General features: G+C 59.2%; 2 protein-coding genes across 2 annotated transcripts; both read right to left on the bottom strand.

The window, feature by feature from the left end:
- Nucleotides 1–1,413: 1,413 nt before the first annotated feature.
- On the bottom strand, nucleotides 1,414–7,313 carry CZIB (CXXC motif containing zinc binding protein). Its single transcript, XM_074265898.1, has 9 exons — nucleotides 7,228–7,313; nucleotides 7,028–7,111; nucleotides 6,719–6,775; nucleotides 6,108–6,189; nucleotides 5,629–5,660; nucleotides 5,229–5,306; nucleotides 4,659–4,724; nucleotides 3,911–4,023; nucleotides 1,414–1,563 (listed from the first exon to the last, which is right to left on the bottom strand). The coding sequence occupies exons 1-8, from the start codon at nucleotides 7,231–7,233 to the stop codon at nucleotides 3,946–3,948; spliced, it is 483 nt and encodes a 160-aa protein (XP_074121999.1). The 5' UTR covers nucleotides 7,234–7,313; the 3' UTR covers nucleotides 1,414–1,563; nucleotides 3,911–3,945.
- A 1,669-nt stretch (nucleotides 7,314–8,982) lies between these two features.
- MAGOH (mago homolog, exon junction complex subunit) lies at nucleotides 8,983–15,213 on the bottom strand. The gene is made up of 5 exons (XM_074265899.1): nucleotides 15,000–15,213; nucleotides 11,525–11,583; nucleotides 11,273–11,383; nucleotides 9,857–9,939; nucleotides 8,983–9,208 (listed from the first exon to the last, which is right to left on the bottom strand). Exons 1-5 carry the CDS (start codon nucleotides 15,085–15,087, stop codon nucleotides 9,109–9,111), a joined length of 441 nt encoding a protein of 146 aa, XP_074122000.1. The 5' UTR covers nucleotides 15,088–15,213; the 3' UTR covers nucleotides 8,983–9,108.
- Nucleotides 15,214–16,050: the final 837 nt, after the last annotated feature.

Here is a 16,050-nt window from a genome sequence, read left to right as displayed (position 1 = left end):
CCAGTGACCGTCACTGGCTACTTCTCTAACCTGGGGCGGGTGGGTGCATCTGGGGCACGTTTTTTTCCTATTGGAACCTAGTGTTTGATGCGGGGATTCCAGGGGAATAGAGAGCTCCCCCTGCTGCTGAGCCACCCAGGAGTCTCCAAGAGCAGCAAGCCAATTGTGACTAAGGAGGGAACCACTGTGCAGAGATGCAACACCCAGCAGCCTGAGCACTGACAGAGAATCGAACTCAAGTCTCCCCACTGTCTACCTCTTCCTGCTGACCGTCTGAGCGGTCTGGGGCCTGACAGCCCTCCAGGCCCGGCTTGTTGGCAGAGGAAGCCACAGGCCTTGTGCCTCATGTTCATGCTCATGGCACACAACCAACATCTCTTCTCGGGCCTTTGTGTTTCAGTGTCTCTTTAGCGCCCGTAACGGGCCCCAGTGTTCTCTGGGGGCCTGTTGGCAAAGGCAGAGAGATCGAGGTGGCCCAAGGGTGGGCAGAGTTTGTGTGCAGCGGGAAAGGCAAAGTCCCTGGGGAGGTAGCTGGAGGTCTGGGGCTGCAGCACATCTGTCCAAAGGTGGAATCTGAGACCGCTGGCTTTTTTGGGGAGGTCAGAGCGACCCACAGAGCCATCTCTCTACCCATAACCTCTGGTGCACTTTAAACCTGTCTGCTCCCCTGGAGATACCAGCTGCAAGCCCTGAAGGAAGACAGGAAGATGCGGGGCCTTCCCATTACCTGAACATGATTCAGTGGATTCAGAGCCAAGGGGCCAGCAGGGCTCTGTGCACCTCGAGGGGCCCCAGAAAGGGACAGAGAGGAGGCCAGAAGAGAAGGCAGAGCTCCTGTGTTCTAAAACTTCTCCTCCAAAGGAGGCCGTCGCCCTCGGGGGCCCAGAGAGGTGGCACAGGGCCAGGTCTGGACTAGAATTCAGGACCTCTGACTCCAAGGCCAGGAGCCCTTTCTGCCTTCTGATACTTAAGAGATCTTCAAGATCACATGCTCACCACTGTTAGAGCTGGACCTCTCGGCTTAAAGGTGAAGGAAAAGAGGGGCAAGAAGTTTCTGAACTTTTTGTGGTCGGTCTGCCTGCGTGCTTGAGACAAGCAGGATGGGGGACTCCTCTGGGCCTGGAGCAGGAGAGCTGGAGGTGAGGGAGGTCACCAATGTGGCTGTTGGCACCGGGAGGCTTCAAAGTGCCAACTGGCTCTCCTGGGGGGGCCTCGGCAAGGCCTTTGCCCCATGTGGGCTATTTCCTTCCTGAGGAGTGGAGTTTGATTCCATGACCTCTGAAGGCCTTTGGCTCGAAGCAGGAATGTGCAACACCCAAATGAAGATGAAGGGTGGTGGTGATCACAGTCATGGCTGCTGGGGCTCCCTCCAGCTCTGAGAGGGCATAAGAACTTTCCACTAAGGGAACCTCATTTTCCCACTGCTTGCTTTATTTAAGAAAAAAGAAAAAAAAAAAGTGACATGGTAGAGTATACAGAAAGGCCACGGGGAACCCCAGGCCTCAGGCTGCGTCCCAGCTCCGCCCTCAGATGCTTCCTTCTGCTGGGCCTCAGTTTCCTGATCTGTAAAGTGAAAACAGGGGTTAGAGGACTTAAGAGCTCCTCTAGCCTGGAGGTAATGACAAGTTTATTCAGACTTTGTCACTTGGAAGAAAAAAGGGCAACTTCTGCCCCAGGTGAACGTTGCTCATGGCACTTAGTACGAGTACAACTGAAGAGAGCGAGAAGGGGGAGCTGGCAGCCTCCAGTGCGGGGGGTGCGGGAGGCTCCCTCAGTGACCATCCCATGATGGACGGCCCCATTCCCCGCAAGATTGCGGAGCCTGCTCAAAGTCGAGTCTGCTCCACACTTCTGGCTGACTGAACAGACCATGGGCTTCTTCTGCAGGGACCACATGGAGGCTGGGCTGTCCCATCTCCCACCTGAAGCCAGGATGGCCTCTGCCTGCAGGCCCATCCATCCTCCCTACCTCAGAGGGCACCGGCCAGTCCAGCTGTTAACCAGAACTCACACACAGGAAGCAAACCCTGACTGGTACATGATTAATCTGACCTTGTCTCTAGCTACCAAGAGCCCCTGGGGCTGACCAAACTGAGGCTCTGGGAGGCGTAAGCCGCACAGTGGGCAAACCAAGAGCATGAGACCCGAGCCCCCTCCTTGCACTGGCCCGGATGCCTCTGCTGGGTTCTCTGACCACCCCAGAGGTGGGAAGGGCAGGGGTCTGCCCGAGGCAGCCCTGACTTCAGGTTTGAGTGCCCGCCACTCTCTGCTGGAGCTCTGGGGCCAGGAACGTCAGAGGAAGGCCACCAGCCTCCTCCGGCCCCAGGGCCTGTCCCAGCTCACCTCATCCAAGTCAGCAGAGCGGCCGAGCACCCACAGGAGGAGCGGTGGCAGGGAGGGGCCCTTCCCTCCCGGAGGCGCTTCTCCCTTGGGCAGCTCACAGGCTGGCTTCCGTGCTGCCCCCACCAGTTCACTAGGCCTCGTCCACCGAGTCGGACAAGGGGATATCATAGAATTTTGGAGTCAGAAGGAACCTTGTTGGGCTTAATTCCGTCCACTCTCGAGTATTTATTAGGCACCTAGGGTATGCAAGCCTTATGCTAGGTGCTGGAGATCCAAATACAAAATGAAAGTGGGCCCTGACCTCACAGGGCTTGCCTTCTGCTGGCGATAGGCCACACGCCACTGGTCAAGTCTGGCCCAGATAACTTGTGGGCAGAGAAGTGTGGGCACGGGATTTTCTGGAGATCAGGAAAATCTTCCAAAGGAACTGACACAAGCTGAAGTCTGCAGCCAAGCTATGGATCCTGGTGGAGGGTGTGGAGGGCACCTCCCCTTCCTTCCCTCTGCCCCAACTGCAGCTCCTGCCGAGGCCCCTTCAACATTGCCCCTCGGGCAGGGCAGTGCCCGCTGGATCACTTCCCTTCAGCCATATTCCAAAGCGCTGGCTCTGCCTCCTTGCCCCAATCCCCCCTTCTCTCCTCTTGGGGTGCCACTGGCCTTTGCCTGGGCTTCATCACTTGACCGGCTGCCAGGCTTTTCTGGACAGTCTTATTTCTCTGCCCCAAAATACATGTCCCATAATAGGGCGTCTCTACAAGGAATCCAGACCAAATGACACCCCCTGCCGGCTGTCCCTGAGCCTCCTGCATCCCAGGCCTGGGGCGTGCAGTTTCCCCATCGCCACCACTCCGGATGCCCGTCTTCCTTTGGGGTTGAGCCCCAAGCCTCTCAAGGGCTCAGGTTTCCTCAGCAGCTGTATCCATCATGAGAAGCAGGGAAGCAGAGGGGACAGAACATCAGGGGGCTGGTGAGCTCTGAGGCGCTTCCCATTCTAAAGTGAGGCTCCAAGAGCTGCTTCCTGGGCCCAGCTGAGGCCTGGCAACTACCTGTTGGGCAGAACTTCTTCCTCACAGGGTGATGCCCCCAGCACGGCTGGCACTGTTTCTGTGGTGAATGACTTTGTCCTTGGATCCCCTTCCCCGGAGCGTGGTCCTGGCTGCCTGCCCTGGACACCTCCCTACAAGCCAACCTGGGCTGCTGAGGCTCCTGCTGGTCATCACAACCATAGTCCAAGGCCCTGTGCCCACGTCCAAAGGCAGCTCTTTGCTGCCCCTCAGTTCAGGCCTCCAGCTAATGGGCAGGCTGGCCTGTGTTCAGGTGAGGTCTAAAGCCCCGGCACCAACATTCACTACTCTGGTGACTCAGGACATTGTGACCTCTAGGCGCCTCAGGGGGCACCAGCTGGAAAGTCCCTTTTGGCATCTGAGACCCGGGTATGTCACATCCCCAGGGCCAGGAGGCCTTCTGGGCATCTTTTCCCAACCCCCCCCCCCCCCCCCCGGCTGCAGAATCACGCAGGCCTTTAGTGGTGCAGCCGGGGAGCTTTGCAGCCAGGCCGGAGGCTGACCTGTGTCTGGTGCTCGTCGGGACGCGGGCAGCTTCTCAGCACTTCACGAACTGATGGGTGACCTCGTAGATTCCCACTGACTCCTGGGCTTTCTCGTCGTAGTCCGTCCAGTCCTGGGAGAGGAGGGGAGCGTGAGTGGCAGCGGGGTGCCAGCTGCTCTCTGCCCCCCTTCGGTCATGGGGAGAAGACCTTGGATCTGAGGTCAGGGAACCTGTCCCCATGACCTGTGGCTTCCACTACAAGGACAGAGACCTAGATCATAATGCTCCCGCAGCCCCTTTAGCTCTGTCCACATGGGGCTGGGGTCTTCCTGCTAGGCCCCAGGCAGAGTAGTCAGGGCCATCCTCTGCAGCCTAAGCCCAGGGAGAGGGAAGCTCTTCAGGGACCGGGCCTGGACCTACAACTTCCTGCCTGGGTGACCAGGGACCCCCCCCCCCAGGGGTGCCACAGGACTTGTAAGATAGGAGAGATACTGGGGGTCCTCAAGTCCTCCTCTCTCCCCTTTCCCAATCTCAGGGTTCTTTCGTTCCTCCCCAGAGGGCGAGCCATGCCTGACAGTGGGACACCCCCCCCCACTCCCAGCATCCTCCCCGCTCTGGCAAAGGGCCTCGCACTCAGAGACGAGGGACCCGGGCCGGGGGGCCGCGTTGGGCCCAGCCCGTGATGGCAGCCGGCGGGTCCACCTGCCCGAGCTCCCCCACCGTGGAAAAGCCCCAGCGCTCACCCCTCTCACCCCTGCGGACCGCACCTTTTCAAGCAGATTGATGTCACTGAAGGTGGTCCCGGTCTCTGCACCCTCGGCCGCAAAGCCCGCCTGGAAGAACCGGCAAAGGGCAGTCAGTTTGGGTCAGGGCCTGGGTCCTGGTCAGAGCTCCACGCAGTCTTTGAAGGAACCACATCGTTTGATGGGGGAAACTGAGGCCCGGAGAGCCCCTACCTCCAAAGTCTCCTCATCCCACCGCCCTCTGGCTCCCAGGGTCCAGGCCTGGCCCTTCCATCACTTCTAAATCCGCCCCAATGGCCACGGCTGCTTTCTTCTAGACTCTTATCATCACCCCACGCTGAGGCTTCTGTCTCTGCCCCCTGCACACAGGAGGTGTTTAATAAATGCTGAGCTGTCCCCAACAGGAGCTCTTCCCTTCTCCCCGTGGGTGCCATCGGGGGATCTCTGGATGCTCTCTGGGTGGTCTGCCGCAGGCTCCCCCCCCCAGGCCGCTCCAGCGGACATGGCAGAAGGAACAGTGACCGTGGCGGGGGGTGGGAAGTGCTGGGCAGCAGGGAGCCCGGGCAGGAGGGACCCTGGGGAGGCGCCACCTACTTGGGGTTGGAAGTCCACCGGCTCCAGGCCCCGACACTCAAACTCCACGATCGTCTTGAACTTCTCACTGTCTTCAGCCTAGATGAGGGAGAGGTTCAGGGCGGGGGGAGGGGGACCGGCCCCACGCGGCCAGCAGGGCCACCCCAGGACGTCCCGGGATCTTGGGATTCTGCGGTTGGACGAAGTGGGAGCTTTCCCAGGGCCCCCCATTGTCCGCCATGGCGGGTCCTGCCTGAGGCTGCAGGTCCTCCCTTCTCCTCGGGTGGGGGGGAGGGAAGGCCGCAAAGGCCTCCAACGTGCCCTGGCCTCCGCCCCGATCTCACCGTCCCACAACCCTCGGTCCCGGGAGAAGCCTCGCTCTGGCCCCCCCCCCCCCCCCAAGCGGGGTCAGGTCACTCACGTTGTAAGGCTTGATGCTGCCGCTCAGGATGTCTGAAACAAGGAGAGAGAGTGAGCCCCTGGCCCGGCCCGAGGGCCAGCCTGCCCTTTGCCAGGCTCAGAGCTGGGGCCGCCGGAGGCCCTCCGCTCTCCTCTCCCAAAGGAGGCCAGAGTCCTGCTCCGGGGTTGGGAGACAAGAGAGCCCTCCTGAGGGAGGGGGCGCGGACTCTGCCGAGGATCCAGGGGGTCTTGTACAAGTGGGGGATGGGGCGAGGCAGGAGGGGGTGGGGGCCTGAGGGCTCGGGGAGCAGCCACAGCAGGGTCCTGGGCTGAGGGGGAGGGGCGGCTCCACAGTAACAGGCCAAGAGCCCAAGTCCGTCAGGGGCCGGGTGAGTGCGCCTCTTGTGTCCCGGGGTGGGGGTGGGGCGGTGCCTGGGGCCCTGGGCGGCAGGGCCCGGTTCTGTGCCGGTTCGGTTCGGCAGCTCTGGGCCAGGCACCTACCGATGGAGTTGTCCCGGGAGCAGAGCTTGCACTTCTGCACCATGGAGGCGGAGCCGCGGCCGCCCTTCAGGGGGACGCTGTCCTGCGGTCACAGTGAAGCCGTTAGGTGGGGGGAGGGGGCGCACAGCTTTCTGTCAGCCCCAACTGGGGGGGGGGTGATCCGGTAACATTCCAGAGCAGAGCCCCAGGGCAGGGGCGGCCGGAGCCGGGCCGAACCGGAACCTCCCTCTGGTGGGCCCCCGAGCGCCCGGTCAGCCCCCCCCCCCAGCTGCCCCGGCCCCTGGTACCTCAGTCCGGGGCTGGAATCTGGCCCAGCTGAAACTGTTTCCTCGATTCTGGGCCTGACTCCACCTTCACTTTATCCATTTATAAGGGGGGTCCCTCCCCCCAAAGGGCTTCGTCCAGCTCCCTCCGGGGGTCCGCAGACGCTCCCCCCCCCCCCCCCCCCCCCCCGTGACCCCTCTTCCCTCCCCGCCTGGCCTGGAGAAGTCTGACCCCCCCACGCCTCCCGCGGCTCTGAATGTTCCCAGCCCGGCTCTCCCGGGCTGCTCCCTCACAGGCTCCCTGCGCAGAGGGCCGGCCGGGGGGCAGCCGGGCCGCGGGACCCTCACCATCAGCCGCAGGTACTGCCACTTCTCCGACACCTCCCCGCAGTTGCCGCATTTCATCTGGAGGGGGGAGGGGGGAGGAGGGAGAGGGGCGGTCAGGCCCGAGGCGGGCACCCAGCACGTGCGGGGGCGGGGCTAACCATCACCAGTACCCACTGCTCAGGCCCGCCGGCACCCACCTGCGGCTTCTTCCCTCCTCCTGCCCCGCCCCCTCCCTTTTCACCTCAGACTTTGTTCAAGCTCCGCCCCCGTTCCGCTTTAGACCCCGCCCCTCGCCTCCGACTTTCCGCGGGCCCCGCCCCCGGGCCGAACCTTAAGGTACCAGCGGAAGTCGTCCCCCACGGGCCGCAGGTGAGTCACGTTCTCCAGGGTAGCCTTGAGCTGCAGCCCGATCTTCTGTGCAGGGCGGGAGAGACGAGGCTAGGTCCCGGCCGCGCGCTCCGCCCCCCGGGTCCTCCCCGAGTTCCCTCCCCCGCCGCACCCTCCCCGCTCCGTTCGCCGGCCCGGCTCACCCCCATGGCTAGTCAGAGCGGCGCTGCGACAGTACTGCTTTCCGGCCTGGCGTAAAAGCACCGCCCCGCAGGACACGCTGCGCCTGCACCACGTACGGCGTCAGACGGAAGGGGCGGGGCCCGACACCACGGTAACCGAGAGGCGTTTTCCCTCCCCTGGAAAAGGAAGTTCTCTGGCGCAGGTCTCCGAAGTCCCCAGGAATTATCCCGTCAATTCTAGGGGCTCAGACGCCCGGGTCCGTCCCGCCTTTGGGCGAGCGGGAGCAGGGTCCTACACCGCCCTACCGCATGCGGCGGCCCCCGGCCCCAGGCACTAAGCGCCTCCTTTTACGGAGGGAGAAACTGAGGCTCGGAGAGGTCAAATGGAGAACGAGGGCGAGACGCCCCCAAACGTCTATTCGCAGCCTCAGCAAACATTTTGAACCCGAGGACCAGGGGCTGCGGAGGCCCGCTCCTCATCTGCACAAGGGGCACAGCCGCCGGCAGCTCCGAGGCTCTGACCTGGGACCAGTCCCCGGCCGAGGATGAGTTCGGAGGAGACCCCTGAGCCAGGGCCAGTGAAAGCAGGGAAGGCTTCCGGGGGGAAGCGGGCTCTGGGCATCTCACCGAGGACTGGCACAGGCTCCGCCTGCCCCGGCCAGTGGGACTCAGAGCCCGGCACAGCCGCGGACGTCTGCAAGACCCAGGCAGGTGGACCCGACCCCGTGGCAAAGGGGGCACGGAGGGCTTGGGGTGACCGTGAGCAGCTGTGGGGCCCCAGGGAAAGGGAGGCGATGCAGCGAGTCCGGTCCCTGCAGGATTTGAGGTGAGGAGGCCCTGAACATGGCCGCGGGCGGAGAAAACACCTGAAATGCCACGGGAGGTGGGCACTGGAGCCCTCTGGGGAGGGGGTGGGGTGAGCCCCGGGGAAAGGTGCAAGGAGGGGGGCAGAGCCGCGGAGGGCAGCGAGGTGGGGAAGGAGCCCTGTGAAGCTTGGCGAACGCCCAGCAGCAGGACTGCAGTTTAGGGCACTGGATCAGTTCACACAGATTGGAGGCACTTCTGGAATGACCAGATTATGGAAAGTGGCAGCATCCCCAAAGGGAGGGGCAGTGGGGCAGCATCTCTTCAGCCAGGGTCAAAGGGCAGGCCCATGGACCAGCCAAAGGAAGCCCTCTGACGGGGACTGCTAGAAGACAAAAGCCAGGCAGGCAGAAGGAACATCAGGGACCGGAGACAGAGGAGGCTGCGTGTGTCCAATGGGTGGAAAAAGGGGGGCTCAAAAGCCCGGGGTCGTTCACAACTCAGATTCAGGGGGCCCTTGCCGAGCCCAGTCCCGGTGAGATCCAGCCTGACGCAGGCTGTGGTGAGGTTGGGAACGCAGCTCCCAGAGACAGAGGGCTCAGGATTGGGGAGGGGGGACAAGGAGGAAGACTCGGCCCCTCTGCAGCCGTAGCATCATCTGGAGTATTCTGGTTGGTGCCTTCTCCCCTCACACCGGCTTCGGAGCCCTCAGAGGGGCTCAAGGCCACCCTCGGTCTCCTCCCTGCCTGGCCCACAGGCTGCACACAGTGGGCACAGTGCGGGCTCACTCCCTGACCACGGCCAGTGCCGAGCAGACTTCCTGGATAAGGAGCACGAGTCGCCCAGCCCTAATCGATGGCGCGGGTCCCCAGGCTGCCACTTCTCCCACCCAGAAGTCACTTGCTGTTAGAACCCGCGGCCTGCCAGGAAGGCGACAGGGGGTGCAGGCCTGGGAGTAAACGAGCGCTGGAGTCGCCCACATATTTATTAAAGACAATCACTCATACAGCATATAAAAAATATTTTCCTAGCTTACACAAAAGGCTTCCGACACCACACAGAAAAGTTAAAAAACCAAACTGAAAACCACAGCCCGGCCTAGATGGGCTTAATCTTGAAATGCAAACCAATGAGGCTGAAGACTAAACACTTCAGGTCCTGGACCAGGTAATAAAAGACTCGCAAACCTTCAGGATCCCTAGGACACAAAGAAAGGCACATTAGACTCCCCGTCCAGGGATGGGCAAGGACCCACCCAGAGCTCCTGAGGCTGCTGCCAGGGAGTCCTGGAGAACTGCCCCCCCATCCCCTTGGCCCGCACCCCCAGTCCCCCCCACTCCCCACTTTATGTTTAACAGTAACTCTGCTCCTACAGAGGGGAGGGGGCCCAAGATCTGCAGGAACAGTCACAGGTGACTAACTTACAGCTGCACCTGTGGAGGGGAAGGGGAAGAGCCCCGGGCCTAGGTCCTGAAGCCACAATGCAGTTAGAGGGGGCACGTCTGGGTGGGGCAGGATGGGGGTGGCATGAACTCAGGCCGTTCTAGGGCAGAGCCAGAGGGTAACGCCAGATTGCTAGAGCAGAGCGGCCAACAGCCATGCACAGCGAAGAGCCCAAGGCCTCCCCTGGCAGGCTTATTAGCGGCCCCTGGCCTGCGATGGACGCACAGACCATCACCTGTTCCTCCCGGGTACTCTCCCTAACACTGAGAAGACAGAAGTGTCTCATTAGTAGGAAGGACCACTGGCCCCTCTGCAGCTGTCAGGGTCGGCCGCCTCCCTGCCCATCTGACCCACCTGCGTGTAGCCCGCACCCCCCACATGTGCAGCAGTGCTGCAGACATACTTGGACTGGTTCACATCGATAAGAGAGCCGATTTTGGATGTGGTGAAGGAAATATGCTCATCTCCAATCACAATTTCAAGCTCCTGAAAGAAAATGGTTTAGCAAAAAAGAGAGATCAGAAAATAAGTTATTCTGAGTCCAAGCCCTTGTGGTATCTGAGCCTAATTTCTTCACAGAATGAAGGGGACAGAGGCAGCATAAAACAGGGGGAAAGCTGGCTTTAGAAACAGGGGACCCATGTTCACATCTTGGCTGGGTCATTTGCTGTTTATATAACCCAATATAAGCCAATCTCTATGGCATAGTTTCAGTTTCTTTATTTGAAAAATGGGACTATTAGAATAATCCCTCCCTTCGTGACCCAAATCTACAACATTGTAACCAGACGGTCTCTAAGACCTGTTCCAATCCAAATTCTAGTCAATCGGTAGAAGAAAAAAAGTGACCATAATCATGATGGTTTCTTCACACTTAAATAATTTTATGTTGGGGGCAGCGAGGTGGCGCAGTGGATGGAGCACCAGCCTTGAATTTAGGAGGACCCAAGTTCAAATCTGGTCTCAGACACTTAACACTTCCTAGCTGTGTGACCCTGGGCAAGTCACTTAACCCCAGCCTCGGGGGGAAAAAAAATAATAATTTTATGTTGTGTTCTACAGAATGGTTTCCTCAAAATAAATGCCCATGAGATGGAGCAATGCTGGGGAACTTGTTGGTGTCTATATTGAAAACTAGAAGCAAACACGGACCAAACATTCATTTGACAATTACATTTTCCTACACTGAGAGGTGGTATATAATAAGTGGGTGGGGGGTCCCCCTGGCCTCGCTCCTGGACCCCATCAGATTCCTATTAGTTCAACTACCACCTCTATGCAGACAACTCTGAGAATCAGCAAATTTTCACGCCACATGCACATGCCTATGTGTCCAAAGGACAGCACGAGCTCTTAGGGCTGAGAGCTCCACACCCTTCCAGCCCTGAAGGCTCACTGGGTCACCTGTGACTCCGCCCCATTCCTCATTCCAATTCTGTCACTTTCCTGCCATGGCATCGCCCGCCTGCTCCCACTCGGCACCCTCCCCCCCTTCCCCCACAGACCCCTCTCTCCTTCAGCCCAGCTCAAGCACCATCTCCTACAAAAGCCTTTCTGGATCCCCTCAGCGGGCACTGTGGTCTTGCTTCTCAAACCACCTTGTACCCAAACCACTCTGGGCTTGCCTGTATTTACTCTTTAATTTAAGATACATATTATTTCCCCTGGAGTACTTTGACAGAAACAGTTCAATGGTACGCTTCTTGCAGGGAGGGATTATTTCACACTCACTGCCCTGATAAAAACAAAGAAAATGAAAAACAGAAACTATAAAAAGCTGCCCTTGCTGAAGAACCCCCTTCCCCCCTCTCCCCCTCACCTGCCGGCCCACCCTGTCGGGCGGAGGCCACAAAGCATCATCTTCTTTGGTAATCTCGCTGTCATCAATGATTCTCTTCAGTTCCTCCATCACACTCTTGTGGACGTAAGCCTGGAAGGGAACCCAAGAACAAAGTCTGCACCGGCCGGCCGCAGATGGAGGCCAGACCCTGGGCCACAAGAGGCCACATCCCCCTCTCCCCATGAAACCCCTCTGCCTCCTGGGAACCATAGGGCCCTGCCAGGCTCTCACCTCTTTCCTGATCATGACGTCATTTTTGTAATTGCTGTTGTTGGCATACCTCAGTTTGCCTATAAGGAGTAAAAATCATATTTAGTAACAAAAAAAAAAAACACTGGTAAAATACAGCAGCCAGGGTGGTCTTACTGGAACCCAGCCCTCCCCAAATCTCCATCTCCAGGTTCTGGGCTTGATCTCACTTTCAGGATCATCTACAAAATTCTGTTTACTGTTCAAATCACTTCTCGTCCCCTCTCCCTCTTCCTAGTCTTCTTCCCCCGTGTTTCTTCCAGCCAGTGACTCCGGCCTCCAGCTGCTGCAGGAACAAGACACTTCACCTCTCGGTGCCAGGCCGCCCCCATCCCTGGAAGGCTCTCCCTCCCCAACTCCAACCTCTGATCTCCTTGCTTTTAAGTTCCAACTAAAATGCCTCCTTCTCCAGGAAGCTTCCCTAGGCCCTTTACTTCCAGGGCCCTCCCTCTGTTATCTCCTATTTTTCCTGAGTGCATGCTGTCTTCCCCTGTTATTTTATCTTTCTTTGTATCCCCAGCACTTGGCACTGTGCCTGGCACACAGTAGGTGGGTGCTTAGTAAATGTTTATGATAACATTCAGAGGGACAAACTTACAATAGAAAAAAGAACATAGTAAACTATTTTTAAAAATAATTTTTTTTTTTTTGTCTTAAATGTAAAAAAGACATCATGGGAAGAAGGAATGACTTGTTCTGCTCAGTCCTACAGCACAAAACTGGGAGCAATTGGGGTGGGGCAGAGCTGCTGAGTTTGAGATTTTGGGAAGGGACGGAGGCCAGGGGCGCTCGATGATGACACAGTGGCCAGAGCTACGCTGCACGACCTCCGAGGCTCCCCGAGAGCAGCTAAGGGCCGTGCTGGGCAAAGAGCAGCAGCAAAGACCCTCAGAAATTCCAGAAGACAAAAGCTACAGCCAGACCTGTGGCCTGAGCTGCCCACACAAATATCAAAGGAGCAGTAAGGGGGACTGAGCCTGAGCCCACGAAGCGGCCCTTTCTGCAAAGGCCACAGGGGCAGAAAAGCCCGGAGAGGAGCAAGACGTGTCTCTTAGCTGGTCTTTCTGAAACGTGCAATTGCTTAGGATCAGAAATCCCAGAGAAGAGCTCTCTCCAAAAGCAGATAGTGGCTCCCTACCTCTAAGGCTGGCTGTCCAACTACAGAGCCGGGATGTTGTGGGCAGCGGCTTTGTGGCTACAAAAACATCACCAGGGGAGGAAACTCAGGGCTGGGATCACACGAAGATCAGCAGACACCCAGGGTGGGAGCAGCTGAGGCTGCTGGGTCCCTGTCGGCCCCCTGTATTTCTATCTCTGGAATTCCTAAACGTCTCTGCAGCTGCTCTACTTCCTGCATGGCAGCCCTTCTCTCCAGGACCTCAGGAGCTGTCTGGTCCAGCCATCAGTGATTTCCACTGGTGAGTCTCCAGGACACCAGAGCAGGCTGAGAAATAGAAATGGAGCAGAAGCTAGCAGGGGGTAATTCTGTGGTAGCAACGGGGGAACTTCCAACTCGTGCCCAAGCAGAAATCCATCCTTCAAAAGGCAAATAAGCCAGAGAATTTGTTCTCTAGATCTGATGTTCATCAACAAGAAGGAACAGGTTGATGGAGTGAAAGTGATGGGAGCCTTGGGAGGAGGTGAGACTCCGATGAGGCACGGTCTCACAGGCGATCTAGATTTTAGGAAAGCTGATTCCCAAGATTTCAGGTAGGATTCCAGGTTTAAAATCTTAGCTCACAGGTTTCCCATCAGAGTTACTTTAGGAAGGATGGATGATAGCCTGTCACAGGTGTTGGACCCACTGGCCTCTGAGGTCCTTCCACCTCAGATTTGAGAAGAAGAAACAGCGTCAGAGCATAAAGTCACAGGCTGCGCCCTGCTGCTCCTGGGTGACAGAACGGGAGCTTTGCACTCAGGCACACACTCCAAGTACGGTGTCCTAGGAATCCAATCCTGTTGGCTTTGGGCTGTCAATTGTAAGGCACCGCCCCTCTGGGCGAGGCAGATTTTTAGTTTAAGGAACTTAACATTTTCCACCCCATACAGACATCAAATATAAGAGGTGAGGAGCTCTCTGATCTGTCCCTCTGAGTGCCTACAGTGTCCAGCTTCCGGCTTCAGGCACAAGGCAAATGTGCTAAATCCCAGCACTTCCTGCCTCCTCAGTGACCCTGGCCAAGTCCCTGCCTTTGTGCATAAGGTTCCAAGCCTTGGGGACTTAATGGTCCAAGTCAAATACGCAAAAAAGCCGAGCAAAGGGAAAAAATGCTACAAGAAACGTGAAGTCACAAGACTCCGGACCAGTTACTCATCACCGAATGGGACATCGCAGATATAAGATTTCAGAGTGAGGAGGTTTAGAACTGGGGGAACTACATTCTAAACCTCATCAAGAGAAAGCAACTGAAGGGAAGCAAGACCCCCTGAGTTTGTGTGGAAAGAGCAGGGCCGGGAGCCGGGCGTCCCTGTCCCAGGCTTCCTGCTCGTGGCCTCGGCCAAGTCGTTCCCAGGCCGGTCCCAGTCTGTAAGACGACCAGTGGCAACTTAAGGCCTTGCTCTTTAGCCCACGACGCTCTCACAGCCGGGAAGGGCAGAGCTGTCTAAGAGGCCACAGCTGAGCTGATCACTGACTGAATTTAACACATTTCCCGGGTAGAAGGGTCCTGGGCGGCTGGGGCTGCCCCTTGCCGCCCGGGGCCTGGCACTGCTCTCTGACTGGTATCAAAGAGAAGCTCTTCTCAGATGGAGCAGAAGGCGGACATCGCCGTGCACTCCCACCAGCCTGCACTGATGGGGTGGGGGTCAGCCCCCTCTGGACCCCACCCCGGGGCCTCTGCCAAGCACATCCTTCCAGGGAGCACCGAATGAATGAAAGGGCCCCATTCCAGCCTCCACTCTGACCAGAGTCCCGCTCCCCAACATCATTAAACAAGCATTTATTAAGCTCCAGCTGGATGTCAAAACACCGGGGATGAAAAAAGACAAAAACCAAACATCCTGCTCTAAGGAGCAGGAAACGGCGGGGGCCGGGAGAAAGCGGCCAACCCCGGGGCGCTGGAGGGAGCAGAGAACTCCAGCCGCGTCGGCTCTTACCCCCACCCCCACCCCGGGACCGGCCATTCTAATCCCCACTGACACAAGAGGAAACTGAGGCACTTTGTCTCCCTGCTCACGATGGTCGGGGGGAGGGGGAAGGGGCTCCCTCCCGGCCACGGAGGGGGGTTGTCAGCATCCTGAGAAACTCAAGCTTGGGCCCCTCAGCCCGCCCCCCCTACTTTCCCGGGGTCTTCCCATCCCGGGCCCCCCCCGACTTCCTGGCTCTCCCGCGCCTCCTCTCTCCCCGGATCCTCCCCAGAGCGGCTCCCCCCACACTTCCTGACCCCCCCCGCATCTTCGGGGCCCCCCAGCCCAGCCCCCCCGCACCCCCTCCCGGCCACGCCGCTCCTGCCCTCACCGTCCGGCCGAAACTCGAACTCCAGGAATTCGTGGCCGAACTTGCCCTTGTGGCCCACGTAGTAGCGCAGGTAGAAGTCGCTCGCCATGGCCGAGCCGAGCCGGGCCTGAATCTGGGATTCGCGCGGAGGGAGCGGGGCCGCACAGCCGACTGCACTAACCTGACCGGCGCCGATTTTGCCTAGGCCGCGAGGCGCGCGGCACTGACGTCAAGAGTCAGCGCCCGCCAGAGCCCGAGGCCCCGCCCATCCCTTCCACTCTCAGACAGGCCCCGCCTTTTCATCACTCACCGACCTGACTCCGCCCCACGAGCTAAGCACGGCGGGGGGAGGGGGGAAGGGGGGAGAGGGAGACTCATGCGCAGATGGGAATCTCACATCGTCCTTCCTCTGTTGCCTGGGACACCTGGGACACCGAGCATCCCCAATAAGCTTCCGGCGCTGCCCACTCCTTGCCACCAGAGGAGGACCGGCCTTCCTCTGCTCCCCAAGCAAAAGGGCCTCCGCAAACTTCCCGGCCGCCTCCCCGGGCCGGAGGGGCTTGGGCCGGGTCTCGCCCTCCCCACCCGTGTGCCTCCGCCTCCACGCCCATCTGCCCCCACTCCCCCTCGCCCCCTGCTTTGCCCCCGAACCCGGGCCCCCTCGGCCGCTCCCTCCCTGCGCGCTGTCCTCCCGCCCCGACAAGGCGTCTACACTAGGTGCCTCCCTCCATCCCTCTGTCACTGGAAGGCGGACTTGACCCTTCCGCCGAAGCCGCTCTCCCCCAAGGACTTTTCTCCACGCTCATTGCCCTAGGTCAGAGGGCGGCCTCCGGCCGGGCCCCGCAGGCCCTTCTCTCTGTTCTCTCTTCTCCGGGTTTCTGGGGCACTGTTGCTTTTAATCCTCTTGGGTTTGTATCCAAGTCGTTCCCACATCTTTGGGCATCCCCTCGGACTCCGCCCCCCTCCGCCCTCCCCGCCACCATTTCACTCGATGATTTCATCAGTGCCGTAGATTTAATTTTCTCGGTACTGATTACTCCGACGTGCTCGCCCAGCCCTCCCCTTTTCTGAC

The sequence above is a fragment of the Sminthopsis crassicaudata genome, chromosome 4 (genome assembly GCF_048593235.1).
Source record: "Sminthopsis crassicaudata isolate SCR6 chromosome 4, ASM4859323v1, whole genome shotgun sequence".
NCBI classification, from domain to species: domain Eukaryota; kingdom Metazoa; phylum Chordata; class Mammalia; order Dasyuromorphia; family Dasyuridae; genus Sminthopsis; species Sminthopsis crassicaudata.
Note: the sequence above shows the minus strand (reverse complement) of the source record. Positions and strands in the feature narration are given on the sequence as shown.